The 27,763-nt window shown below is 38.0% G+C and overlaps 1 protein-coding gene across 1 annotated transcript; it reads left to right on the top strand.

The window, feature by feature from the left end:
• The first annotated feature begins 3,642 nt into the window (after positions 1 to 3,642).
• Positions 3,643 to 26,450, top strand: prkci (protein kinase C, iota). The gene is made up of 18 exons (XM_039654758.2): positions 3,643 to 3,975; positions 9,664 to 9,785; positions 11,502 to 11,591; positions 13,339 to 13,389; positions 13,537 to 13,622; positions 13,748 to 13,885; positions 14,165 to 14,222; positions 15,093 to 15,148; positions 15,700 to 15,876; positions 17,466 to 17,563; positions 18,228 to 18,314; positions 18,455 to 18,590; positions 21,602 to 21,689; positions 21,888 to 22,013; positions 22,100 to 22,179; positions 23,256 to 23,345; positions 25,754 to 25,869; positions 26,173 to 26,450. The coding sequence occupies exons 1-18, from the start codon at positions 3,896 to 3,898 to the stop codon at positions 26,258 to 26,260; spliced, it is 1,767 nt and encodes a 588-aa protein (XP_039510692.1). The 5' UTR covers positions 3,643 to 3,895; the 3' UTR covers positions 26,261 to 26,450.
• Positions 26,451 to 27,763: the final 1,313 nt, after the last annotated feature.

The following is a 27,763-nucleotide window of genomic DNA, read 5'->3' on the forward strand; positions in this document are numbered from 1 at the left end:
GAATGTCTCTTATCAGCTGGTTGTTCTTGTGTATCAAAAACAGCGATTGTCGGTTGTCTGAACCCTGAACAAATTATCAGCACCTTATTTTAGTTAATCAGTCAGAAACGTTGGTGAATTATTCTGACTTAGGCCTACTTAATGAAATAGGGTAAGGCTATATTAGGCAAGGCAAGGCAAGTTTATTTATATAGCACATTTCATACACAATGGCAATACAAAGTGCTTTACATAGAAGAAATTAAAATAATCAAAAGAAATCAGAATAATTAAAACAGTTTAGAATAAAAAATAAGAAATAATGAAAAATACCAATTATGATAAAATAAAATACAGTAAATTAAAACTATTTAGAATAAAATGAAGTGCAGTAACAGTCGGACGAACAGTGGCACAGTGCTCATTCAGTAAATGCACAGCTAAGCAGATGTGTTTTGAGTCTGGATTTGAATGTGACCAGCGCCGGCCCGAGCCTTTTGGGGGCCCTAAGCAGAATTTGATTTGGGGGCCCCTCCCACGACGCGGAGTCACCTGTGTTTGACGATTATTGACATAAATGTCACGCAAAAATGATACATTATAAATGAATACACTTAATGAGGTTATGTAATAAAAAAATAGATGCCTACTTAAATAAAAAAGTTTGAAAACAGTCTTAAAACTGTCTCAAAACATATACAATAAATTATTTGCTAAAATTATGACAAAACTGAGAAATTAGAAACGTAAGAGCAATGATACTTTGGCCTATCCTCCTGGGACCCAGGAATAGACTTTTGTCCACTGTAGTGGACATTATATTTTAGTGTATTTCTCTGACACCATGCATGTCACATTTTTTTTTCTGGATGTCCTGTAAAGAGCACATTCAGGGCAATACAGAGATACCAAATGTTTGGAGGTTTCACCATGAAAACAACTTCTCCTTGGTCTTTAAAAATGTCTAACATTAATTTAGTGATCAAATGTAGCACTCTTTTTGAAATATGGTAATATATTGTAATTATAATTTAAATCTAACTACTTTTCAAATTGTATTTCATCAACCAACATCTCATGAAAATGTTATGGGGTTTCAAATGAAAAAAATGACTTTGCGTTACAGGGCATTGATTTCATTCATGTCCACTGTAGAGAACATCAGGACATAAATCATGTTTATCAGGCATTCTGGGAGACATAACAAGTGAATATGTAAATAAATTATACGTCAATATTCTTATGACATATTAGATATTATTATTAAAATGTTGCTTATTATTACGCCAATGCTTACACTTCTTTCCTCATTAAATGTTGCTCCAAGAACACATTAATGTGCAAATTAGATACAGTGTATAGATACTTTGCATTGAATGGGAATATTAATTTATGCCAATTTTACCCATATATTGCATAAAGTAAATTGGTGTATCAATTAATTCCATTATATCTTTCATAACATAGTTGATAATCATCTTTATACAAATTTTAGTTCAAAAAAATCCTGAAACCCCAAAATGTATTGGTGATTGGAAAAAAAATCCCATTGTTTTTGCCTACACATTGTATGTCATTTAATTTTAACAACTGAGTCCTGGTGTCCACTACAGAGGACAAAGTATTACATATGAATAAAATATAATTTTTCAAAAAGGTTTTTTTTTTTTTTTTACCATTTGTTTATTATGCTCTAAACAATGTGATGACATGAAAAAAAACTAAATTAAAAAAAAAAAACTTTCTGGGTCTCAGCTATTGTTGAAAACTAAAAATATTACTAGCCTATTTCTCAACTGTCTCAATACAGAGTAACTATCCTCAAAATCTTTATTATTGTTATTATTATTATTGTAACAGACTTTGTTATATAGTACATGACATAATCAACACAGTCTGTTACTATAATACCGGTTATGATTTTCTGGCGCTCGTTGTATGTGTGTATGCAATGTATTTTTCCCCTCGGGGCTTGCCGTAGATGGGTCGTGCGCACTTGCTAGGCTACTGGAGTGTCGCGGGTATTTGGAGATCTGATGTGTGGTATAATAAAGTGGAGAAGAGTTCAAACTGCTATGTTTATTATTTATTCAAACTGCTACCCTTACACCTTGAAGGATAAGTTCTCCTGCGGGCTATTTTCTCCAACTTAAACCGATACCGTGACTAGGCGCAGTTGCGCACGAATTGTCTATGCACGCGCGAGGTGTCTAGAAGATTATGCGTATGACTTAAACGCTGGCAGACAGAGCAGCAGTTGTAACTTGTAGGCAGGTATATTGACCATTAAATCAGAATTTCGTTGTCTTGAACTATTCATTCAGTCATATTCATTCATTCATTGATTTATGTCACTTGTTTAAGTCATCTAAAAAAATAAAAATAAAAAATAACCTCGATTAGGGGGCCCCCTGGTGGCCAGGGGGCCCCAAGCAGCCGCTTAGTTCGCTTATGCCGGCCCTGAATGTGACTACTGTAGGAGCACACCTGATCTCTTCTGGAAGCTGGTTCCAGCTGCGGCTGGCATAATAGCTAAAAGCAGACTCTCCATGCTTAGAGTGAACCCTTGGTATTTCTAGCTGATGTGATCCTAATGATCTGAGTGATCTGTTGGGTTTATATTCAGTGAGCATATCTGCAATATATTGAGGTCCTAACCCATTAAATGATTTATATACCAGTAATAATACTTTAAAATCAATCCTAAATGTAACTGGCAGCCAGTGTAAAGACCTGAGGACTGGTGTGATGTGTTCATATTTTCTGGTCCTGCTCAGAATCCTGGCAGCAGCGTTCTGTATGAGCTGCAACTGTCTTATGGTCTTTTTAGGAAGGCCAGTGAGGAGGCCATTACAGTAATCCACCCTGCTGGTGATGAAACTTGTGCATACAGTCTTGACTGGAAACAAAGCATCTAATTCTTGAAATATTTTTCAGATGATAGTATGCTGATTTAGTTATTGCTTTGACATGACTATTGAAACTAAGGTCTGACTCTAGAGACACACCAAGATTCCTGACTTGATTTTTAGTTGTTAGACCCCTAGCGTCGAGGTATTACTCTCTCTTCATGTCTGACTTGAAAGAACCATATGCAGTTTAATGATGTAGGCTAGCTAGGTAAAGCCTACTTTCTTACCCCCCAACTAATAAGTATGCAGTAATGAATTTAAAAGCATTATTATTATAATATTTTTATTAACTTTCCTGATTTGTTATATTATTTTATATTATATCAGGCCTATTATATTATGTCATATTGGTAAATGTTGATTTATTGAAATCTGAAATAAAACAATTGCATTTCTTAACCAGACATAATCTATACATTCTTCATGAATTCCATCCCTACTCATTTCTAGACATTTCTAGACATAATGCCACCAACTTCCTTCGATGCTCTTCCACCCTCTTCGAACTTTGTGTGGTATAATCGGAATGCTACCAGACGCTCCCATCCAGCCGACCGATCCTATTTAAGTTAAACTTATTACCACACGATACTAAAACATTACTTATATCTCAGATGTTCAATATTTGCATATTCTCTGAACGACCTAGTCAAACAATATATGTGATACTAACAGTCGCTAATAATGTGTAACGTTAATATGTTTGTTGGAAATCCCCATCATCTCCCCTCCACATTCCGCTGTTTGGATCATTCCGTCTCGAGGCCTGCGCGAGAGAAAGGGAGTGTTTTCCCCGTCATACACAGAAGTTCTAGTTGTCAGGCTAATTTTTTTTCCCCAGAACTTTACTAATTGTATTTAAGACAGGCCGATTGTACCACTGGGGTTAACACTATTTTGGTAATAAGTCCAGTTTTCTAACTCAGTTTGTTTTTTCTCGTCACGACAGCGGGCTAGCCTCGTTAGCCAAGTTAGCTCGCTAGCCGGAGTACGGAGACCTCATAATGCCTACGCTGCGGGACAGCACAATGTCCCACCCCGGAGAAAACCCTCACCAGGTCCGGGTAAAAGCATACTATAGAGGGTAAGTAACAGTTAGACAGTGAGACTCTGTATACTCTTGTATTGACCTCTTATGCTGTTTCGGGATATAACGTACACAAATAAATGATTAGCCAGCTAACTTAGCTGGTAGTATTAGCTAAGCCAAAAACAAACTCTTGATGAAGTTCTAATAAAGGAGTTCCGACTATAACACAGCTGTGTGGTAATTTCTTTATCTACAGCTTTTTTTCTTTTCATATTAGGTCTCATAATAGTATACAAAAAGTGATTAGATGTTTTTGTTCTGTTTGTCAATGTCAGTTAATCTAATGATGGCTTATGAAGTGCTGTTTTCATCTGAGAGTTGCCCCTGTCAAGGAGCTGGTTATGTCTACCTGTCTTACAACATTTGCGATCTGTAACATTTAGGTGGTTCTATATGACGGTAGGGCAAGGGAGGTAAAGGAAAAGTCACAGATATTATGATAAAATTAAATGTAAAATTTAAACTATATGCAAATGTGTATGTGTGTCATGAACATAAAATGTAGATCATCACATTATTATGTGGTTTAAGCAAATTTCTAAGCGAGAACAGTGAATTGTTATTAAAATGGGAGGTAAAACAACATGTAAATGTTAGTTATTGCTCTTTAGGGAAACAATTCTTGGGTTGCTTTTATGTTAATAAATAAGCTCATTGTATAAATGATTTTCATTCAGAACTGTGTTCCATTCATGATGACGCATGCGCTTGTCATGCACTTGAAAAACTTGTACAGCAAGTATCTTTTGCCAGACCTGTTGGAGACTGATTCCTATTCACATTCCCCAAGAGAGCTATTGTGTGCGTGCAGCTGTCTTGATTATTTAGTTAGTTTCTGTTCCAGCTGAATTTGTTGATAATAGTTATTATTATCACCGTTGTATGGAACCTAGGTCCACCGTCATTAGCCTCTATGAACTGGCCTCAGGTATGTGAAAATCTTTAAAGAAACCAATCATCCCATTGTACGATCTTCAGTTTTTGAAAGCTCAGTTTCTGATTTTATTTTGTTTTTTAAGAAAAGCTCTATGGAGCATTAATTGATGGCCTATACTGTACAAAAATAGCACATCATTTCTGGGTGTGGATGATTTTGAAACCCACAATTTGTCCCTTCACGTGTGTTCCCTCTGGTTTCTTTTGTTATTCAGCAGGTCATTTTAACCAATCTTTGAACCAGTTTCAATCCCCTCCCCTCTATATAAACTACTATTGTGGCCATGAAAGACCCAATCAGATGGTGTTTCTTTGGTGTGTGGAGGCCATTATGACAGGTTTCTGCCTGAATGCAGCATAGTCTTGAATAGACTGAGTGAAGGACATGTTACTCTCTGCACCTTTTATGTTCTGTTTAAAACCCCCTGAAGCCTGGCGAAGATGAAATTCACAGGCTTTATCCTTCTCCTCTTTCTCTGCCTTATCTTTTGTCTTTGATCCACTTCTTGCTCTCCCTCTCTGGCAGTCATCCATCCATGTTTTTTTTTTGCTGTGATGTAGGCTATTGTATAATAAACAAGTCTTTTGGAAGATTTGACCTATATTGCAAAGTTTTCTAATCTGAAACCATTTTTAATGGATGTTGAATACAGTAAAGATGTTGCTTTGTGCATTTGGGCTTCATATAAGAGTCCTGCTTAGCTCATGGTCAGTGCTCTGTCTGTTTGTCATGGTCATCTGACTTTATTACCACAAAAAATATTTTTTCATTATTTGATCGTTGTTAGCTAGGTTGTTCCTGTATGAATTTCTTCTGCAGTAGGACTGCACGATTATGGTTAAACTAATTTCTTTGTTCAAAACGTATAATAGATATAAAAAATAAATATTATTTAAGCACAAATCAACAGAATCAACTCGTATGGTTAATTTGACCTAATCTAGTTTGCAAACAATATAGTCGAGATTAATATTTGAATTAATCACAATTCATCGTAGATATTTGCTCGTAGATATAGTTGCAGCAAATAGCGCAAAAACAAGATATTTGGCTGAATATGCAACCCAATAATTGTTTCCCTAAAGAAAACACACACACACACACACACGACGCACATACAAAATAGAAACATTTCTCAAAATATTATCTTTTTCTTTCTTCCACTGAAGAAAGATCGTCATATGTGTTTTGGAACAACAGTAAATATGACATTTTTGATACATTTTTGGGTGAACGATCCCTTTAATGAACCTGCTGTTTGGTCTTATTTCCTTGTGTATTTTTCCTCTTCATTTTAGTATCAGTGAGCTTGTTTACACCTCCAGGTTCAGCAAATAGTTTTTAGGTTCTTGTAAATCATATTTGACTGCAGGAATGAGTGTGTGTTCAGTATGCTGTTGTAAAGGGAATGTGAGCTGATCCATGTATGCCCAATGAAGTAATGTGGCTTCACCACCTATCAATAGCCAGGTTTCCATCCAAGGGTTTTTTTGCGAAAAAAGGTTTTGCGCATCAAAATGTTTACCGATATAGCTGATGGAAACGCCAATTATCGATTTTTTTTTGCAAATGTCGACACAATCCTTTTCCGTTTAACTTTAGCGCATAAATGTTATGTCGATATTTTAAATGTCGCGAAAAACGAGTTTGGAAACACTTTTTGTCGAGAAAAAGGGCTTTCACGCAAAAAAATGTGGTGTCACGTGATAATTTCCTCACGCGCAAGGTGCAGTCGTCGTCACAACAAACACTATGGCGGACTCGGGAGCGGTTTTCGTGGACAGATGAGGAGACTCGTTATTTTCTCCATTTAATGGAAGGAAATGATATAACATGTATTTTTGACGGGAAACGACAGAGAAATCTAACCCCGAAAGTTTCGCCTACCACTCTATACTCGGCGCAGGTTGCCAGCTTGTAGAGGGCAATGGCAATCCGCTTTCGTGTTGGAACCGGTGGTCGGTGGCAACCTGGGGTAGGCGCAACATCAGGACCAATGAATCCACACAGCATCTCAAACGTCGGCCGTGTCATTCTAAAATGTTGCACCCAGAGACTTTCTGTAAAGTGTCTCTCCACAACTTCCTCCCAGAACGCCTTATTGCGTGGTCTCTCCCAGACGCTTGGGCTTCGTCGCATAATAAGGGTAGTTTTCGAGCCCTATCAGATGAGCAACTGCTTCATTCTGCCGTTGTCTTCTGATATTTCGGACACTTGCAATTATTTGTGTAACTGTTAATTGAAATGACAGTAAGTTGGCAAATTTCAATTAACTGCCTGAATACTCTCTCCATTTTCTTGTTTGTTTGTTTTGGTGTTGAGGGTGTGCTGACTGGAACCTCAAAAGGTATAATTTGCGATAAAAAATAAATAAATAAAAAAAAATGTTTATGGAAACGGCTGAAGTCACTTTTTTTTTTGCGATACACCAAAACATATGCGACAAATCGCTTTCGTCATTCGTGACGTCATCACGCACACAATCTTATCGGTAAAAGGTCAATTGAATGGAAACAGTCAGGAGACGGCAAATTTCGTATTGTTTTTTTTTTTCGCATATTCACTTTGTCGATAACATAACAGCGCAAAAAGTGGATGGAAACGAGGCTAGTGATGCAGAGGGTGCATCTGCACATACTAATAGAGTGGGGTACATACACAGTACACATCCATCTTCCTCTTAATGTGAATTATGTGCCAGAATAATTTTATATCATTTGCAAGAGGCAACAGCAAGAGGTTGTTTATCTCTCTGTAAATATGAACTTAAGCACAAATGAACTGACACAGAGCTTTCATTATGTCAGACTGGATATGCCTTGTGATTTTCTTTGTCATATAAGGTGGTGTGTGTACTCCTACTACTCTCTGTAGCATGTGTGGGTTAGCGTGCTACCTCGTAGGCAGGAAGGACTCCCCTGCTGTCAATAATTAACCAAAACAGTGTGAACATATTAGAAAACAAAGGGAAATAAGCTGCTTGGTGTCTCCTACTTTGGGAATGTGCTAGTATTTCAACACACAGCTTCCCACAAACTCACTGTATTATACTCCGTTTGTCTTTTGGTCTTTAAAAAAAAACAAAAAAGGCTGATAGCATTTTGAATGCATTTAGATTTTTATAATTACCAAACTTAAGGATACAGAACAGCTTCCCAAATTTATGATTAGCTTTTATGGGATTTTTGAGCATAATTTTGTGTCTGCAGTGTGTACACAACCACCCTATAAATGGTAAAATCCTCCCAATCCCTTTTTGTTTTGTTCAAGTCTACAACCCAGTGTGACATCACGCAGCACGCAGTCCACCATGTTAGGCACGCAGTCCACAAGGATGCTACCTGATAAAGAATTTAAAAGTTCAGTTGTTGTCGATTTATTCCCAGAATCTGAGCCACTGAAGACGCAGTGTATTGTTTTGTTTAATGTGTAAATATGTTTGTGTTAACCATTTTACATAAGACTGCTTTGTAACTAAGCAAAATGATTCCTGTTCTATTTTCATGCAGTGTATTCTACACGTATTGTCACGGTGTAACGTCTTGATGGCATAAGCAACAAATGTTTCTGGGATATTTTGGTTTAATTTTGGAAGGAAGGGAAGAGCGTCGCCCCTCTATTTTTTACTGTCTATGATCCTAGGCATGATCATAGCTGCATTAAACAGTCTGTGTAAATGCATATAAATGGCACTTCAGATGCAGCATCTGTGTTTCCTCTGCATTGCAAAGATAGGTTTTGTTGATACTGATTTAATTTGATTGTTAACAGCCCTATTGTGTGTCTTATTATTTTAATTGAATTTACTGGTTAAATGTAATAATTTGACATAATAATTGATGCATAGAGTACATTTTATTAGGTTAGAAAAACATGGTACATTGAAAAGATTATAAAGGTAAAAATGCACATAAAAGGTAAAATTGTAAAACTTTTTGTCACTGCTGTGAACTAACTGCACAAAATATCAAGAATAACTAAAACATGGGAATAAACTGTCAACAGCAGTCCTAAACCTGCCAATATTACCAGCACAATAACACAGCTTGGCAAAAATTCACCTGATCATCGTTATTAACAAAATCCCAGAAAGTATCGATAACATTTTTGGTCAATATCACATAGCCCTAGTTGGTGCTGCCTCAGAGAGAAAATTATGTATTGGTATGAAACAACTTCACACTCTTTTCAACCACACAGTATCATTATTTCTGTGTTACAATAATTAAAATATCACTGATGTACTGGGGTAAAAGTTTATAGTTCGGATATAAACATTGATGTCTATGGTAGTGATCAAAGCAGAGTAAATCACCCTCCAGAGTAACTTGACTCTTCAAATAAAGATTGTATCAATTACATCATTTGTACATTATTTGTAATTGAATGGTAATTTTTTTAATTAATAATAATATTTATTATTATATATTTTTTAAATTAATAATAATAATTCTAATTACTGTTTAAATTAAATATTAATTAATAGACTGCAGCAATTAACATTTTGTCAGACCCTGTGGTAAATTAAATGTTACTTTGTTTAGCTGTCTATTTCAATTCTACTATTTAGAATTGTGGGAGAATCGTGATCTCTATTTAAACACTTGATTCTCAATGTATCCAGAATCGTGCAGCTCTTTTACATTGTATAAAAAGGGGCACAACCTTTAATAAAATAGATATTACTCTAGGAATAAACTGTTTATGATTAAACCATTACTGAATGTCACATTTTTCTGTTTTAGGGACATCATGATCACACATTTTGAGCCCTCCATCTCCTATGAGGGTCTGTGCAATGAGGTGCGGGACATGTGCTCCATGGACAATGACCAGCTCTTCACCATGAAATGGATTGATGAAGAAGGTTTGCCATTTCATTTGTGTTTGTCTCTCTTGCTCTATTTACAGTTGGTATTAACTTCTGGTCCAGGTGATCCGATCACAAGCAGTCAGCCGTGACAGATGACATGACCCGTGACTGTGACCTCTTGTGATCAGATTTCATTGAGGCTCTTTGATTTCATGACTAAACACAAGACATGGTAAACCAGTCAGTGCAGTTACATTCAGATTTCGTTCAAATTAATACATAATAATTTAATTAAAATTTTTGCCCATTAACTTTTTCACTTAATGTATTTTTTTTGTTATTTTTGCTTAATTTTGCACATTTAGGCACAAGCCTATATTTCCATCACCCTGTTTTTATAATGCACATTTTGAAATATCGCATCAGAAACGAGTGATGTAAACACCAAATTTCTGTGAAAAAATCCCTTTGCAAGAAAGTTCTTACGCTCGTTTGAGGTGGTTTTTGACTTGTGTGAAAAAGAGTTAATGCGAATAATCGGAAATGGAAATCATTTGCCAAATAAATTCTGACTTGGCGAACTGACTAATCGACTGTTTCCGCTGATGGTGTTTAATTTACTGTTAATTGGTTGCCCATACCACCACATCCGTCCGAGTAACTTGATGGAAACACACATAATTTGCTTCTTCTTTCTTTTCTTTTTTTGCGAACTTCACTCCAAAAAATTCACTCCATGTTAATAAATCATAGACTCCATGGGCAATGACCAGCTCTTCAGCTTGAAATGGATTGATGAAGATTTTTTTATTGTAATAAATTGAATAATATTTCACAATTTTTTTCAGGACGTGTCATTTTTGATCAAATCAATACAGCTTTAGTGGTTTGAGTAATCACAAAATGTTTAGGACTAAACCTGGTTTATTGATGTCTGCTTGTGATCAAATCCCCTGATACAGATGATTATATCAGGTGTAAATCTCATTCTGTTCCTCTAACTGTCACCGTAGCAACAAGCTTCCCCCTGTTATTCTGCTGAAATTATGCCTAGATGATTTGCACTAGCACTTTACATATTACAAGTGAACCAACTTTTGGCAGATTGCATTAGAGTCTCAAAATTACCCTGGACTCCACTGGCAGAAATAAAGAGGATGGATTTTACATGAGGATGAAGTAAATCTGAATGCAGCGCACAGCAGGGAGCAGGTTTTATGCTGGAAAGATTGACTGTGTGTGATGATTAACTGCTGCATTAATCATGCGAGATAGGAAATGGAGATGGAAGAGCATTCATTTAAATACGAAAATCTTCACCATTCCACGCTGAGCCCATAGTCACACTGTTCATTAGCATAGCTGATCTGAGAGGGCCGTCATGGTGAAGAGTTAATCCCTTCTGTCTGCACAAGGCTTGGCACTGATGCCCGGCGTCACTCATTGCCTCTGCTGTGATGTCTGACTGAGGGCTGTGTGTCTACGCAAGCCGAGACAGTCTGTGCCACAGGCTTCTCTTAAGATGACAACTCCGGACAATGCCACTGGCCCTGTTACTAGTTCATGGTGAAAAACGAGTAGATTTTTACTTTATGCTCTGCAAACACTGTTATAAACATAGCATGCTAACAGGGACTCGTTTGTTGACTGCTTTAATTTTGCCTCACTCTCTCTGTTCCTCTTTGCTGTGTCAGGTATGCTCATGCGGCTTATACTGATGTCTTTGGTAAAGAGTTTTCCAGTGAGTGTTCACCGTGCTTGTCATTGCAGGGGATCCGTGCACCGTTTCTTCTCAGCTGGAGCTGGAGGAGGCCTTACGTCTCTATGAACTCAACAAAGACTCAGAGCTCATTATTCACGGTATGCTGGGGTGTGGCTTTTGATGTGGGTGGGCAGTAGTGCATATGCTTTTCTGTGTAGTTGTCTAGATTCTTAAAAGAATTATGACTGATGAAGTCTTACACCATGTCTTGACCCAATGTGATGTGAACCACATGTTCTTCTGCGTTTAAAATTGTTGGAAATTGTAAATTTGCAAGACATAATGCATCCAAATGATAAACTTTCACTCTATGATCGTTAAATTTAGCAATTAATGTGCGAACACATACGAGTCGAACCCCGTGGCCTGGTCTGTACGGATCACAGATCCACTGCGATTCCACCTCTAAATAGAATTAACAAAAATAGTGCAACAAATTAATTCTGTTGTCCTTTTGAATTTATCTGGATTCTGTTTCATGATGGAGGTTTAGTGTTTAAATTAATCTTTGGAATTCACGATAATGCGTTTTATCACATTTTATAACATTGCAAAATCATGTGTATTTTTGTGTAGGGAGCGGCTAGCCTGGGTTTCCCCATTCTGCCTTGCTGCAGCACGATTTTATTCTGCTTGGCAGTCTGGATACCATGAACCAAATTTTCCCCAGAAATAGCGAACCAATCACATAACGGGTAGAGGGAGCACAGGCGCATTTGATAGACGTACAGGCCCATTTGATAGACATTCGTCGCACCCAATAATACGGCTCTGGGCATTCGTAAACCACGCCTCAAATACGAGAAAATTTGTGGTTTCCAGGCCATGTTTCATTCTCAATGATACGTGGTCTGGCGTTAGCCAGGCTAGGGATGGGCGGTACTCAAGATAGGTACTGTCAGGATCTGTTGCAAAAACATAATTTTCAAGTAACTACATTATATCTAAACAAAATGTGACATTACAAACCATCATACCAACAGAATGCAGAGTCCATGGTCCTGCACAGACTTAAAGATAGCAACAATACAAAAGCAATACAAATTCTAAAGCTTTGGGATGTTTAAAATGAGCTTTTCAAAGCTGCAATTTCTGCCAAAGTTCTACTCCAGCAGAACTACTAAAATTAGATGGTTCATTAAACTATCAACACACTTCACAAAACTATCCAAACCATATATGTATATGTAGATACCTCATTCGCTCAAATCTCGAGTCTCAAATCCCATTGGTCTAAAATCTTCTGATTAGCTGTGATTGCATCACATTGGACAGCAGTTTTTGCATTTAGCTTGAGACTTGTCACATCAGACACAGTTAGTCATAACAACCATATCCGTTTAAGCCCCAGAGTTAATTAACTCAGACGAGGCTCCACATTTTGATTTTCTGACTTATGTACATGTAAGTATTTATTTATTTATAACTCCCTATGGTGGATGCTGCAGATTGGTGGTGTTTGAGGAGATTCCCCCTTCCCCGAATGTAATTCGCTTTGAGTACCCAGAAAAGCGCTATATAAATGTAACAAATTATTTATTATTATGTGGCATCATACAGGTCATGGGATCATTACTGGACAGGAAAATATGATTCAGGGAGTGATTGACAGAGATAGATTATTCTGCCTGCTGCGTGAGTTAATTAGTCATGCTGAAGAGGAGACGTCTGCCCCCAAGGGCTTTCAGAAAACGGCCCCAACCAACTGTCCATCAATACCCACTCTCCATAAAGGCCTGGACAAACTCTGTTATTGACCCCAAAGTCCTTATCCACTGTCAGATGAGGAGAGGTCACAAATAGGTCACTGGAGCTGTTTGTCAGTGCTTTTCTCTCTCTCCACAGTGTTTCCGTGTATACCTGAGAAGCCTGGCATGCCCTGTCCTGGAGAAGACAGTATGTGCATCTTGTGATATATCTATAATAGGGTCATTAAGGTCATAATGTTTATTTTGTTTATTTTTGCATAGCATTTTGGGTTATAATGATTGAGTATTATCTGGTTAATAGCTGATTTATTAATGCCTCAAATGTTTCACTCAGAATCCATTTACCGTCGTGGAGCTCGACGCTGGAGGAAACTTTACTATGCCAGTGGACATGCGTTTCAGGCCAAGCGCTTTAATAGGGTACAAAAATGCTCTTTTTGTTGTTTCTGGCACCATTATCCGTTACACAGTTTGTCTCAATATTATGCATTTGACTTTTTGTGTTCAGTATGGTTTAATGTTCCTGTTCCTTCTGTTCTGTACAGCGTGCTCATTGTGCCATCTGCACAGATCGTATCTGGGGCCTGGGCAGGCAGGGGTACAAGTGCATAAACTGTAAACTGCTGGTTCATAAGAAATGCCATAAATTGGTGACAGTGGAGTGTGGTAGACAGGTAATACAGGTGAGTTATTAGTAATCTGCATCCTTTTGTTCTTTTCTGTGGAATGCATTTAATATACTGGTAAAATAGAGCTGAGTGTACTACATTCTTATTGGTAGATAAAATAAGCCAAAGTATTAGCCAAAAAAGCTAAAATATTTATTAAATGGACATGCAAGGGATGGGAAGGTCATTCACATCAGATTGTGTGTAGACTTATATATTAGACATGTTATTACTGCTAATAACACTATGAATCTCTGTCTATGTCTAGCTTTAATCTTATTACCATTTTTCTAGGACCCAATGATTGGAAGAATCGATCCTGGGTCCAGTCCATCAGAGCACGCTGATCAAGGTAACTAGGCTCTCATCTCTATTTGTCATGCACAGCATTTTCCTTACCTCTTTGTACTTGAATAGCAGAGGATAAAATACATTTTCAGGAAAGAATGCACTTTTGAGACTCAACTCGCAATCAGTTTTCTAAAAATAATAGTATTTTGAGGCTTTCCATTTGAGTTTAAATTGATCTGCTTCAGGTCACAAAATCATCAACCTCTTGTGCCTTGCCAAGGCTTTTCAAATATATAATTTTATTATGGTCAGAACATAAATATTCATAGTATACTTTTCTGAAATATTTCCCTTATTATCCATAATTACCTGGAACAAGAGGTCATGTATAACTGTATAAATGTTCTGCCCACAGATCAAGCAAAGTCAAGCAGATAAACTTGCTCTGTGTTTTGTTGTAGACAACATCACTAACTAAAAAGTATCTTGTAATCCAGAGGTATTAAACAATGCAACAACTCTTCTGAGCTATTGCATTCATTAAGTCATTAAATTGATTCACTGAGATCTATAATGGCTCATTGATGCCACTGATTTTCCTCTTGAGGGGTTTTAAATGACTAGATGGGCTAAGCTAAAGTTTTCCCTTAGTAATTAGAGGTGTACTTGCACTGAAACGGACTAATGCATTGAGCAGCTTACAGGCGTGAGTCTTCTCACAAGATTAGGCTTGTTCATTGGAATTAATGACGTGAACGGGCTCTTAGTTACAGTGCTGGTCAGATAATTTTCAATCCCTCTGTTTTTTCAAAGTGCTTTATTTATCAAAGTGCCTGATTTGGTTTAGAGGCTTGTGAATCAGATTTGTATAAGTATATTAATGAATATTAATGAGTGATGACTTTCCTTGTTTCTCATTGTTGTTTTCCAGTTCTAGACAAAAAGAACTCAACGGAAAGTATCAATCACGAGGGAGAGGAACATGAGGTAAGACAATGTTTGGCCTTGTTTGCTCCTGGTCTTTTGTCTTTAGCCAATGACTTTTGTTTGTCAAATGTGTTATTAAATGTGGTTTGAACAATCAGTTAAAACTTTCCACTTGTTGATTAAAGTGGTTAAAATGAATGGTAGTACATGTGTACATAAGGTGTAAATGGGACAATTATGTACTGTGTCTGATTAGATAAGCTTTCAGTGTTCACTCTTAGACTGATGATCAGGCTGAAGTTGTCACTCAGAATAGCAGGAGATGGGGGTGTTCACAACAAGGTCCATTCAGGCTCTATTGATTTCCTTTAGTGGAGCTAATAAAGTAACCTTCTATCAGGGTCATTAGCATCTGATTATGGGCTCACATTCCTGTAGCTCTGTCGCATTCATGGGAAATCATACGATAAACAAAGGGAAAGGACAGAGAAGAGCATTAAGAAATGCAAACCAGAAAGAAGAGGGTTATTTATTTATTTATTTATTTTATTATGTATATAAAAATATATATATTAAGATATAAGTTAAGATGCATCTCATCCATCCCTCAGGCTGTGGGCAGTCGGGAGTCCGGGAAGGCTGTGTCCAGTTTGGGGCTTATAGACTTTGACCTGCTCCGAGTGATTGGCAGGGGCAGCTACGCCAAGGTGCTGCTGGTGCGCCTCAAAAAGACAGAGCGCATCTACGCCATGAAGGTGGTGAAGAAGGAGCTTGTGAACGATGATGAGGTGACATTTCACATTTCATAGACCGGGAACATGCAAAGATCCCACTGATATGTCTTTATATGAATGACCGTATTTTTCTGAATATAAGACTTTTTTTTCTTTGAAATACATCTGAAACAATTGGGTCGTCTTATATTCGGGGTCTAAACATTTACATGTCAATAATACACGCGCAACAATAGGGAGCGCCAAATGCAAGTAATCATCAAACATTAAGCAGCCAAAACTGACATTGTGTCAGTGTAATGCTGGAAGAAGGTGAGCCCAAAAAGACAAATCCTAACAGTCAAAGAAAAGCTTATCACGGTAAAAGTGGCCACTTTGAAGAAACTGACAGGGAAGTGTGTCAGTACCTAGCCGAAAAATGAGGGGCTACCGATAACCAGAGCTGTCATTCAGCTGAAGGCACTGGATTTCGCCAAAAAGCTGAACTTACCCACTGTCGTGGCCCATCATTTCTTATTTCGGCTACGTACTGATGCGCTTTCCTGTCAATATCCTAGAAAGCGGCCACTTTTATACAGCGTAATGGATTAGTGCTTGCCCTCCAACTTCAGGGAGAAACTGCTGTCTTTTCAGTGCTATGTGATCGGGCCAAGAAAAAAAAAACATTCATATCCCACCCTGGATGAGATGGATAATACAGCTAAAACACCTGTGTTTTTTTTTTTGAGAAAGTGAGAATTCTTGGTAAAATCTACTAAATGAGATCTTCAGGTTATGTTAAGTTAAGCGTTTATTTCTGAAAGTGATTGATGTTAGTACATTTTGCCAGTATTTACTTTAATATTTATTTTATTTTTAAATATGAAATATAAAAAATATTTACAAAAAAGGTCTTTAAAAGATAGGATGTGGTACATCAAAAGATACATCTTGTCTTACATTCAGAGTCATCTTATATTTGGAACAATACAGTTTATCAGATTGCATTTACAACGGTTGTGAACCATACCTAATACACCACTCATCCCACACTACCTTTATGAAACTAATGTCACACCCAACAAACAACCTGTATGTTTGAAATCGCCCTTGACACTTTACAACTTGAAGTGTTTCTCCTGACACTAAAGCGCTGAAAGATTCAAGTTATTTGAGTCTTGACTTTGCAGAATAAAACAAAGAGCTTCCTCTGGCTCTATTTTTTCCAGGATGTGTTGATGTACATGCATACAGAAGACTAGATGTTGATGAAGTGGGCCTTTAACGTTGATTAGATGCACTTTAGCCTTGTGTGATGAATTGAAAGCAGCAGCTAATGGTCAATAATAGCAGCAGAGCTCTTTAAGCGTGTCTCACGGTCAGAGGTATTTTTACCAGGCTGTCAATGAAAGGTCCTAGCTTTTCACTCTGTATCTGTGCATTGTGAGTCTCCTCACATCCAGGAGCAGCTCCTTGGTAAGACCTGGTGCCCCCGTCTTTTAAATCTTTATCAGTTTTTAGCCTTGTGGGGAGCCTTTACTCAATACAGTCCTGAATGTCCTTCCAAATGTTTCCCCAACTGACAGAAAGAATGCTCTGCTTTTCAATGGGAGATTGATTTTGTGTGTGTGTGTGTGTGTGTGTGTGTTTTGTTTGTTTTTCAGGATATTGACTGGGTTCAAACAGAAAAGCATGTATTTGAGCAGGCTTCCAACCATCCCTTCTTAGTGGGACTTCACTCCTGCTTCCAGACAGAGAGCAGGTCTGTCTACTCTCGCACTTTTAGATCACCAGGACTCTACAAATTATATATTATATCATATTATCCATGATTATCTCATATATGAATTTATATTGATTTTCTTGGCTCCACCACTTTTGTATTTAATTTTTTTTCTTTGACAAAAGATTGCTTTTTTAATTTATTTGACAGCTTTATATAATAAACACTGATTAGTGAACAATTCAAACCGACAAGAAGGATTTTGGGGTGGGGTTTGGGGGGTTAGTGTGGCGGATGAGGAGGGAGGGAGGGTCTAGCTAGCGTTTTGTTTGACAATACTTTGAACGTCAACAAGAAGTGACGTCACCCAACATCACTTAGAGCACCTTTAATTATATAATAAATAATAATAATATATGTTATATAATTAAATGTAAAATAATAAAAACAAGACCTCAAATACACTGGCATCTTACTGACTCATTTGGCAGTGGCTTTTATTCAAATGGACATATTTTGAATAATGAAAAAGGAAAGAAATAAAGTCCTGAAAACAATAAGTAAAAGTTCAATCAACTTTTGCCCCAACCTGGTCTTATATTGGTCCTCCTGGCCATTCTTATTGTTTAGGCCTTCAGTTTAGTGTGAACTGTTTTGTTTGTCTGGTGAAGGCTAATGATTATTTAATCCTTTCCTTTCACAGGCTATTCTTTGTAATTGAGTACGTGAATGGAGGGGATCTCATGTTCCACATGCAGCGACAGAGAAAACTTCCAGAAGAGCATGCCAGGTATGAGGAATGTGAGCTGTCTAGTGTCGTGAGTGGAACTGACATTAGTTTTAAAGAGACACCACTGGAACAGAAACTCAAATTTGGTCACTAACTGTTTTTTTTTTTTTTTTTTTTTTTTTTGTTGTTTTCACTGGCAGGTTTTACTCAGCAGAGATCAGTCTTGCCTTGAACTACCTCCATGAGCGTGGCATTATTTACCGGGACCTGAAACTGGACAATGTTCTGCTGGAGTCAGAGGGACACATCAAACTCACTGATTACGGCATGTGTAAGGTAAGTGTGAAAGAGACCCACTTACCATGAAAATCACACCATGATTTAGAACAGGAGCGATTTTGTGGTCCAAAAAGTTGTTTATTTAAGCGTATGTACTAGGGATGTCAATTTTCATCATGATCGATCGTCGTTTAAATTAACGATCAATTCATCGTTAGCATTAACGGCAAACAGCATTATAGGGCCTGCAAATGCTGCTCAAAAAGCTGTTCCTCACCAAATTTATAAGAATGGTTTTTAATCTAGTAGGATTGTAAAATGTTTGGATGTGATTGATAAATTAAATGAATAATTTAATATATAAATATAACGACAAATACAATGCGTCACCAATGATGCCTCAGATGCGTGCTTGTCAGAATGTGTGACTGTTGTGGACATGCTGAAACAACACACTGAAAACGGTAACTAAACACAATGAGTTCACAACCATTTAATAAAAGAGTGTTCTCATGTTATGTAATATGACAGTCCCGAATTAACCATCAATGGTGAAGTAGTAGGTGTTGATTTTCTTCTGAAGAGGCGGCCTTATTTCGCACTATGACGTAAATGTGACAAAATCCGAAGCGAGACATTTTGACAGCTTGGTTTCAATTAAAATTGTTTTTGGACTAACAAGGAAGTTTTGAGTTCTGAAACTTACATGATATTTTTTATTTGTCAGAATGTGTGACACTATGTCTGCACTCTGATTTAAACTGGTGCACTGCTATGGCTATGAGTCATTTTATGTCCTATAAATATATGTCGTATTTCTGTCCGTATGAAAATCCGTGCAGCTTTCAGTGGGCGGGAATGTTTGAAGTTATTAATAAAGAAACATGGATGCACACATACAGAACTCTGAAAGGATTTATGCTCCTCCTGTGGTAACTCTATTGAAGTAAAATAATGACATATGTTTTTGAACCAAAAAAGCTTGTTGAATTGCACTGCTTGAAAAAAATATGCATTGCGTTAACCCTGCTTGCATTTTAATGCTTTGTATTTTTAGGGCTTGCATTTTTATGGGCTGAAAAATTCAACGTGGTTGTATATTTAAGCTGTGAATATTTTAATTCAAACCAATTCACAAACGTTTTCATTATTAAAAATTCAAAAATCAATATTCACCTTTAAGATTGCTTCAAAAATGTTCATTCTGTTTAAAAATACAACCCATCATATTCAACAGACAATTTTATTTAGCAAATTTCTACAAATTCAGTGGTTCAAATTCGACAGAAAATTCAACATTTCACATCCAGGGAATGGTAGGAGTATCAGTAGGTTGCCGATTGACAATCTCCATAGCCGATAGTCGGCCTCACCAGCAGGAGGTGCAAGCGGCTGTTGACAAAGAAAACTATAGAGCAAAGGGTGAGAGAGTCATTCATTCATAGAAACTGATTTACAGAAATGAAACTGCTGCAGAACGGGGTTCTCCCTCAGTATGTCACTCTCCAGGATTCCCCTGCGGTCTGGACACTTAAAGTCCCTGTAAAGTCAATTCTACAAAAAAGTTCTAAACACATTATAAATGTTACATATGTATTGCTAAAACATATTACAAAGTCTGTGAACTGTGAAGTACTGAAATGTGGAGTTAGACCGTTAAACAGTTTTTCACCATTGCAATTTTACGGATTAATTGGGCGGGGCTAAAACAGGGCTCCGTGACGCACTGGAACCCATGAGCTGCTGGACACCCCCCTATTTGATGACGCACAGAGTCTGATCTCCCCCTCTCCACACACACTCCCCGAGCACATTCGCATTCACCGCTCAATCGCGAGTGACTGTCAGTACTTTTAGTTACTACAGCTGAGCCTACAGTTTTCTAGCTAGCTATGCCTTCGACACGGACATGCATGGGCTACTACCTGGATGCGATCATGTACAAAACAGATCGGTATCTTCATTTAAATTCCCTTAAAAACTTGACTCACATCAAGAAGAGGTTTTTAGAGAGCTTAACGTTACCTTGATGAAGAGCTGAGGATCACCCCCAACACCCGCCTCTGTAGTGATCATTTTACACTGGATCGTTTTTATAAACTTTCCTCAGAGACAACTTGGATTCACTGATAATTCACTGATAATCCGCTGTTACTGGTGAACGGGGCCGAAACGACGATATCCCGCCTCAGTGTTCATCCCCCCGTCTCCAAAAGCTAATCAGCTAATATCACCGTCAACAGCTTTCCCGCTAGTGGGCGTGGTTTCAGCGCAGCCAGCGGACATGCCCCCAGCTTTTGAGAGCAGAGAATCTGCTCATTTTTTCATGATTTTGATAGCTTATTTTATGTACTTCCCGACTTTTTTTATCATTCAAATTTGGCTGGGTGGCTAATTACACATTTTTCTGTGGTGTGACAAACTCAGAACACATACTTAATTTTGACTTTACAGGGACTTTAAAGTAACTCAATGGAGAAAATACAGTGATATAAAAGACCAAACTCCCACCTTAGTAGGGTTGTTGGCTATAGCAGATGGACCAGAATATGAACGTAACGTGCAAAGTTTCACACTAATCGATTCCCAAAGAAGTACTGGCATAAGTTGGCCTGACACTGGATATTGACACATTTAGGAACCATCTCTAAAGTTACGTATGTAACTTTAGAGATGGTCCCTAAATGTGTGAATCATTCTCTTCAAGTCATTCTCTTCAAATGCTATTGAAGTTAGAAACATGGTACACGGTATGACTTGGATTCATAAAACCACGTGTAAATTGTTCATGTTGGTGTCAGACATGATGCAATGCACACTTTTTAGATAGTTGATATTAAAATAAATATGAGCTCATGCGGTACTGAAAAAATAGCAATATGTAGGCCTACACATGATTTGACAGTTTATTTTATTAAATATCCAAAATCTAAAAAGTTGTGAAATGATGGGCTTTACATCGGCCACCGTCCTCCTCCTCTCGGCAAGATTTCGGCATTGGCCATCAAGAAGTCATCATTGGTCATATTGTGTGCCTGAATGTTTCATTGGATTCATCTTGTATGCAGGAGGGACTGAGACCAGGAGACACGACCAGCACTTTCTGTGGAACCCCCAATTACATTGCACCTGAGATTCTGAGAGGAGAAGACTACGGTAAGCACAATTCACACACAACCAAGCCTCTTCACAAAGACTTTCGGTTGACAACTGTGTGTGCTAGCAAACACTGCTTAAGCCATTTATTGCTATTAGTGTCTACCTCATGACTTTCTGCTTTTTGTCAGTCCTAAGCGGCACATTTCAAACCCTCAGGATGATGTATGTGCAACTCTGTGTGCCCTTTCTTTTCAGGTTTTAGTGTGGACTGGTGGGCACTGGGCGTCCTGATGTTTGAGATGATGGCTGGGAGGTCACCCTTTGACATAGTTGGCAGCTCTGATAACCCTGACCAAAACACAGAAGATTATCTTTTCCAAGGTACATGACAGACGCATGAGTGTTTAAAAAAAATGTTTGTATGTCGCTCAGTATATCTCATGTTTTCATCTGCTCCTCATTCACAGTAATTTTGGAGAAGCAGATCAGAATTCCCAGATCATTATCGGTTAAAGCCGCTAGTGTGCTAAAGGGATTCCTTAACAAGGTAAAGCAGACCACACAGATCAATGTTAATGTCTTTGTCACATGGACCTGTTATAGTGCTGTCATAATCATTGTTTCTCTTCTTTATTTACTCACATCTGTGTTACCTTTTTTAGGGCCCTATGATTTCCACGATCACAGAATCACAGACGGAATTGGCAAATTAAAGCAGAATCTAGTATTAATGTGGAATTTTACATATTTGGTTTGAAATTCTGGTGAAAATGCAGACAGGGGCAAGCAAATCTGGCCGACACAACCCCCCGCCCCGTCATTTCAGCTACAATGACGATGTCAAAACAATGAAAGGATGGCGAAGCGGCCCTCCATGGCTCTGATTTCATCATCAAAAAAGTTAATAAACTCAATCCTTATAAGCCGTCAGTTCGCATGTGACTTATGCAGTTTTTCCCGACACATAATGCCGCCACATATTGCGTTTCGTTCATTCTTTAACACTATTTAAAACACACAGCGTATTCTTTCAGTTGTATTTCCTTTTCCCGATCTCTATCACTCACACATCTCTCTCTTTCACACACACACGCACAACGTGCAGACTGGACAAAATGCCGGACTGGACAAAAGCGAAGCGAACTCCGTGAGCGACACTGGGCGAGAGAGAGACAGAGTGTCACTTTATTTAAACTTATATAAATGAATATATTTTGTTTTACTGGACAGTTTAAAGCCCAAAACCATATTTTGTTGGTACTTGAAGAGTGCAGTGTTATGTTTCATCATAAAGGCTACGGAGTAAATGTCTGTTACCTCAAAAAATGTAAGATCATTCCTATTTTATTTGTATATTTTAATCATTAACTTCAAAAGCACACTCTTTTTACGACTAAAATAACGGTCAAAGGTAAAAACAAAACAAAATAAATTCCAAAAAATTAAAACAGAAACAATTTAATTTGGGAAAATATAAAACAGAATTTGGGGAAAAAAAAAAAAAAAAAGATTTCATAGGGCCCTACCTTTTTCTTTCACTTTACATCTCTACTTTCTTCTGAATCTGTTTTTTGTCTCTGTTCACTGTTTGTTTTTTTTGTTTTTTTGCCACTCTTTTTGTAGGAGCCAAAGGAGCGTCTCGGATGTCATCCTCAGACAGGCTTTGCAGACATAATGGGCCATCCTTTTTTCCGAAATGTAGACTGGGATCTTGTGAGTCACTACTATCTGTTTCCTTTATCTGAGTTATTGGATGTTTTGACTTGAGGGCGCAGTGGAAACATGAGTCATTTGCTGTAGCCTGACGGTAGTGAAACTAAACAGAAGACTTACTGGAGCCTGAACAACTATTTAGTGTTGTTTATGACCTTGAGAAACTATCCATTTGATTACTCATTCATGTAATTTGATGCAATCGCTATTACCACTTCAAATAGCATTTCAGGGACGTTAGCTGTTAAAAGTACAGTTCACCTAAAAATTAGTCCAAGACACCTGAAGAAACCTGCCTGCAAAGCTATAGTACTGTGAGAAGTTTTAGGCACTTGTGTAAAAATGCTGTAAAGTGAGGATGCTTTCAAAAATAATGTCATAAATAGACTTTATTTATCAATTAACTTCTACTAAGTCAAATCAATATTTGGCGTGACCACCCTTTGAGTTTAAAACTCTTTTTGTTCTAGGAACACTTGCACAGTTTTTCAGGTAGCTTTGCAGGACGGTTTCTTCAAGCATCTGTTGCCACAGATCTTCTGGATTTAGGGCCAATCCCAATTCTACCCCTTACCCCTTCACTTTCCCCTTCCCCTCCGTTTTGCGCGTCCACGTGAAGGGGTAGGGCTGTCCCAATTCTCTTTTGGTTGGAGGGGGAGGGCTAGGGGAAAGGGCCAGATAGCCCTTCAAACGAAGATTTTTCGGGAGCACACTTCAAACGAAGGGGTATGAGAAGTGTCACTGCTAACCCAGGGCTGGCTGCCCAAGCGACAAAGGAGACCCATAAATTTAAGTATTTGTGGCTTTAATAAGTATTGTAACGACAAATAATGATTTGCTTTATGTTACACTCAATATTGTGTTCATATTTACGGTCAGTTTCTTCACAGAAACGTTTGTAAAAAAAAATCGCTAAAATGACTGTAGTTTGCTAACGATAGTCCTTCAACATATTTTTGTCGTCTCCGTTGTTTCCTGCGAACTTCACAAGATGCAAGAAAATAGCTGTAACCCACGCAACTGAGATAACTGCAGCTGTCGACGGGATCTTGGAAGTTGTGATAAACATCGGCGCATCTCCTGTGACGTAGGCGCTAGCGACGACTTATAATGACGTTTAACGGAGGCGTAGTGGTGTCCCATTTCTTAGGGGAATATTTTCACCCCTACGCATTGCCACTCTGTTTCAAGGGTCAAGGGGAAGGCGAAGGGGTAGGGCTAGGGGAAAGGGAAGGGGTAAGGGGTAGAATTGGGATTGGCCCTTAGTCTCTCAGTATTTTCTGTTTCTTCATATAATCCCAGATGGACTATATATTGTAAATGTAATACAACTACACTATAAAATAAATTAAAAATGAACATTTCATTACCTAGAAATATACATATTTATATATAAATTGGGGTGGTGATGGCACAGTGAATAAGACACATGCCTTTGGTGTGAGAGACCCGGGTTCAAATCCACTGTGAGACACCAATGTGTCCCTGAGCAAGACACTTAACCCCTAGTTGCTCCAGAGGCGTGCGACCTCTGACATTTATAGCAATTGTAAGTGCGGATAAAAGTGTGAGCTAAATGAATAAATGTAAATTTACATGCAATATAATAACCTAATGGGATACAATTATGATACAATCATATTTTTGGGTGGGTCATGTTTGTATTGTGACAAAAAAACATAATGTGTAGGCCCAGAGATATAATAGAGGTGATCAGGTGTCAAGTCATTGATTTTTCTGGTCTGAGGGTTGTGGCAGTGAACTGTATCATGTGTGAGGCAGGTTCAAATGATTTGAAACCAGCAGACGAGACTCAGACGAACACACTGACCTCTTGTCCGTGTTTGGTCTGGGTGAACACACACACACACACACACACACACACTCGAGAGAAGTGGCGGTCAGACAGTTTAAAGGCATCAGATTACACTTTCTTCTCAGACAGGCTGCAGTGCTTGAGGCAGCCTGCAGGGGGAGCAGATCTAAAAGGAAGGACAAGGAAATGATATTTCACCACAGAACATGACTGTGCTTGTATACCGAAATACAGTTGAATATAACAGAACAATGAATTAATAAAATAACTATTTATTGGCATACACACCAAATGTAGCCATGGTTGACTTGCTGAAGCAGGACAATCAGGATGCTCTCTGTCTTACATGTGCCTCATGAGGCACACTAACATACATACACACACACGCAAGGTCTCTCGCTCCCTCTCCCTCTCTGCTGTACGTGCGCTACGTGGTTTGGAGCACAGTCTCTGTCTCGCATGCGTGCTCGCTCGCTTTAGATTGGGGGAGATTTTAACTCATTTGTGAGCATCAGGGAGAGCATATCAATAGTGTGAGACACTTTATGACACAGTCGCAGTTGATGTTTGACTCATGTTAACTGTATTTCAGATGGAGCAGAAGCAAGTGGTCCCACCTTTCAAGCCCAACATCTCTGGCGAGTTTGGGCTGGACAACTTTGATGCCCAGTTCACTAATGAACCCATTCAGCTCACGCCTGACGATGAGTGAGTGTCTGTTCATGTGTATCTGTCTGTGTCACGCCTCAAGCTTTCTGAATCAGACCTAAGGCGCCATTAATCCGCTTCAGATCTTTACCACAAAAATGCAGGTTTCATCAGGAAGTAATATCAAATTTTATGATGCCTGATGACACATTTATAGTTCTGTGAAACAGGATTCCCTCATTTGCACACACCGCTGTTTTCCAGGAAAATGTTTTACAGCCTCCTCTCTATTTGAAAGCCGTAGTGAGTTAAACGTGCTCTAGCAGTTAAGACTGATTGATTATCTCTTTGTCTCCCTCCCAGTGATGCTGTAAAGAAGATCGACCAGTCTGAGTTTGAAGGCTTTGAGTACATCAACCCTCTGCTGATGTCGGCGGAGGAGTGTGTGTGAATGGCCTGTCTGTTTCTGTCGCGTGCATATCATCGCTGCCTTTATTTGCATGGTCACAAACAATCGCAAGAAAGGAAACGACAACCTGACTTCATTTTGTTGGGACCAGATGGAGCATTAACTTTGCCAAACCTCTTTCACTTTCTGCCATTTATAACCACTAGTCCTTAAGTAAAAAGAAAAAAGAAAACTTGATTATTTTTGTCATCAGCACTGATGAAATGAAACTTATCAGTGTCTTTACTTGTTGACGAACGTAGTTGGAATGTCAGTTTTAAGTTTCTGGACACTGCAAACTAAAGGAAAAGAATGACTGATGGTACGCAGGACCTCCTAATGTCTAATACACCTTTTATTTGTATATATTAAAGAGAATCCATTGAGACATATAGTAAGCCATTTTTAAACTCTATACCACATGGGATATTCTTGAAAACTTTTTTTTTCTGATTATCTATTCTGCATCTCCTCAGAAAAAAAATATAGTGTAAGGAAGAAAAATACTTTTCATTGTTTTTTTATTATTATTTAAAAATACTGTCATCTATATAAAATGTGCACAATGTAATGAATCAGAGTTTTCCATAAGTTTTAAGATGATTTAGGCATGTGGCCTCACTTTTGATTGAAGTGGTATTAAGTTTGTTTGTACGGAGAAGGGAACACTAATGAACACTGTTGTAAATACTCAAACTGTGAATGGAGAAGTTTTGTGTATAGAGACGGAAGGAGGGAGAAATTAGACATGAAATACAACAGCTGTCTTCAACACAGGAGCAGAATAAGACACTAAAACTAATGTTCCTGTCAGTGGTTTCCATACGGACGAGGTCAAGGTATGTTATTACTTTTCAACTGCTGCATGTATAAAGTATTTCTCGCCATTTTTCTTCTTTTATATCTTGCTTTTTATGTTAAATGTGATTGCCTTTCTGTTTAAGATATTCAGTTTATGTATTTTTTTATATTGAACAAATTGAATCTCAATGGACAAGTGTTCATTGTTTCTCAGTACAGTCATAAAGAAGCTTTTTTTTTTTGGTTTGTTGATTTTGTCCCTGTGGGTGATTTCTATTTAGATCAGATACATGATGTACTAAGGGGTCATGGAACCCTTCACAGACCCATCAATGGCACCCAGTTTTTCGGGTGGTGCGTTTTAAATGACCAAATGATGACTTTAAACACAGGCTACTCGTACACAGGATTGCCCTCTCATTCCTCGCCATGCATGCATCAACTTGCTTATATTTTCACAGATGTTCACACTGGTTTCGAGCTGTGACGAGCTTATTAGCAACCTGGTGTTAGAAATGAATGAATTGCTTTAAGCCCTCTATGCATTCCCAGAAAAAAGTAAACTGTGCTAATATGCTTTAAAGAAGCATGAGGGGGCTGAAGTGGACCTGTTTTTTTTTTTCTTTCTATGTTTTGTGTATTATTATGCACATTAAAAACACTATCAATTGACTGGAATGAACTGTAACACTTTTTGTTAACACA

Source organism: Pimephales promelas, chromosome 5 (genome assembly GCF_988280905.1).
Source record: "Pimephales promelas chromosome 5, fPimPro1.hap1.1, whole genome shotgun sequence".
Taxonomy (NCBI): Eukaryota; Metazoa; Chordata; class Actinopteri; order Cypriniformes; family Leuciscidae; genus Pimephales; species Pimephales promelas.

Bases quoted from the DNA above. Each gene is read 5' to 3' on its own strand.
- prkci (XM_039654758.2), top strand. From the start codon at position 3,896: ATGCCTACGCTGCGGGACAGCACAATGTCCCACCCCGGAGAAAACCCT. The intron at 13,390-13,536 runs GTATGTGCATCT...TGTTTCACTCAG, and splicing joins GCCCTGTCCTGGAGAAGACA to AATCCATTTACCGTCGTGGA. The intron at 23,346-25,753 runs GTGAGTCACTAC...ACTGTATTTCAG, and splicing joins GAAATGTAGACTGGGATCTT to ATGGAGCAGAAGCAAGTGGT.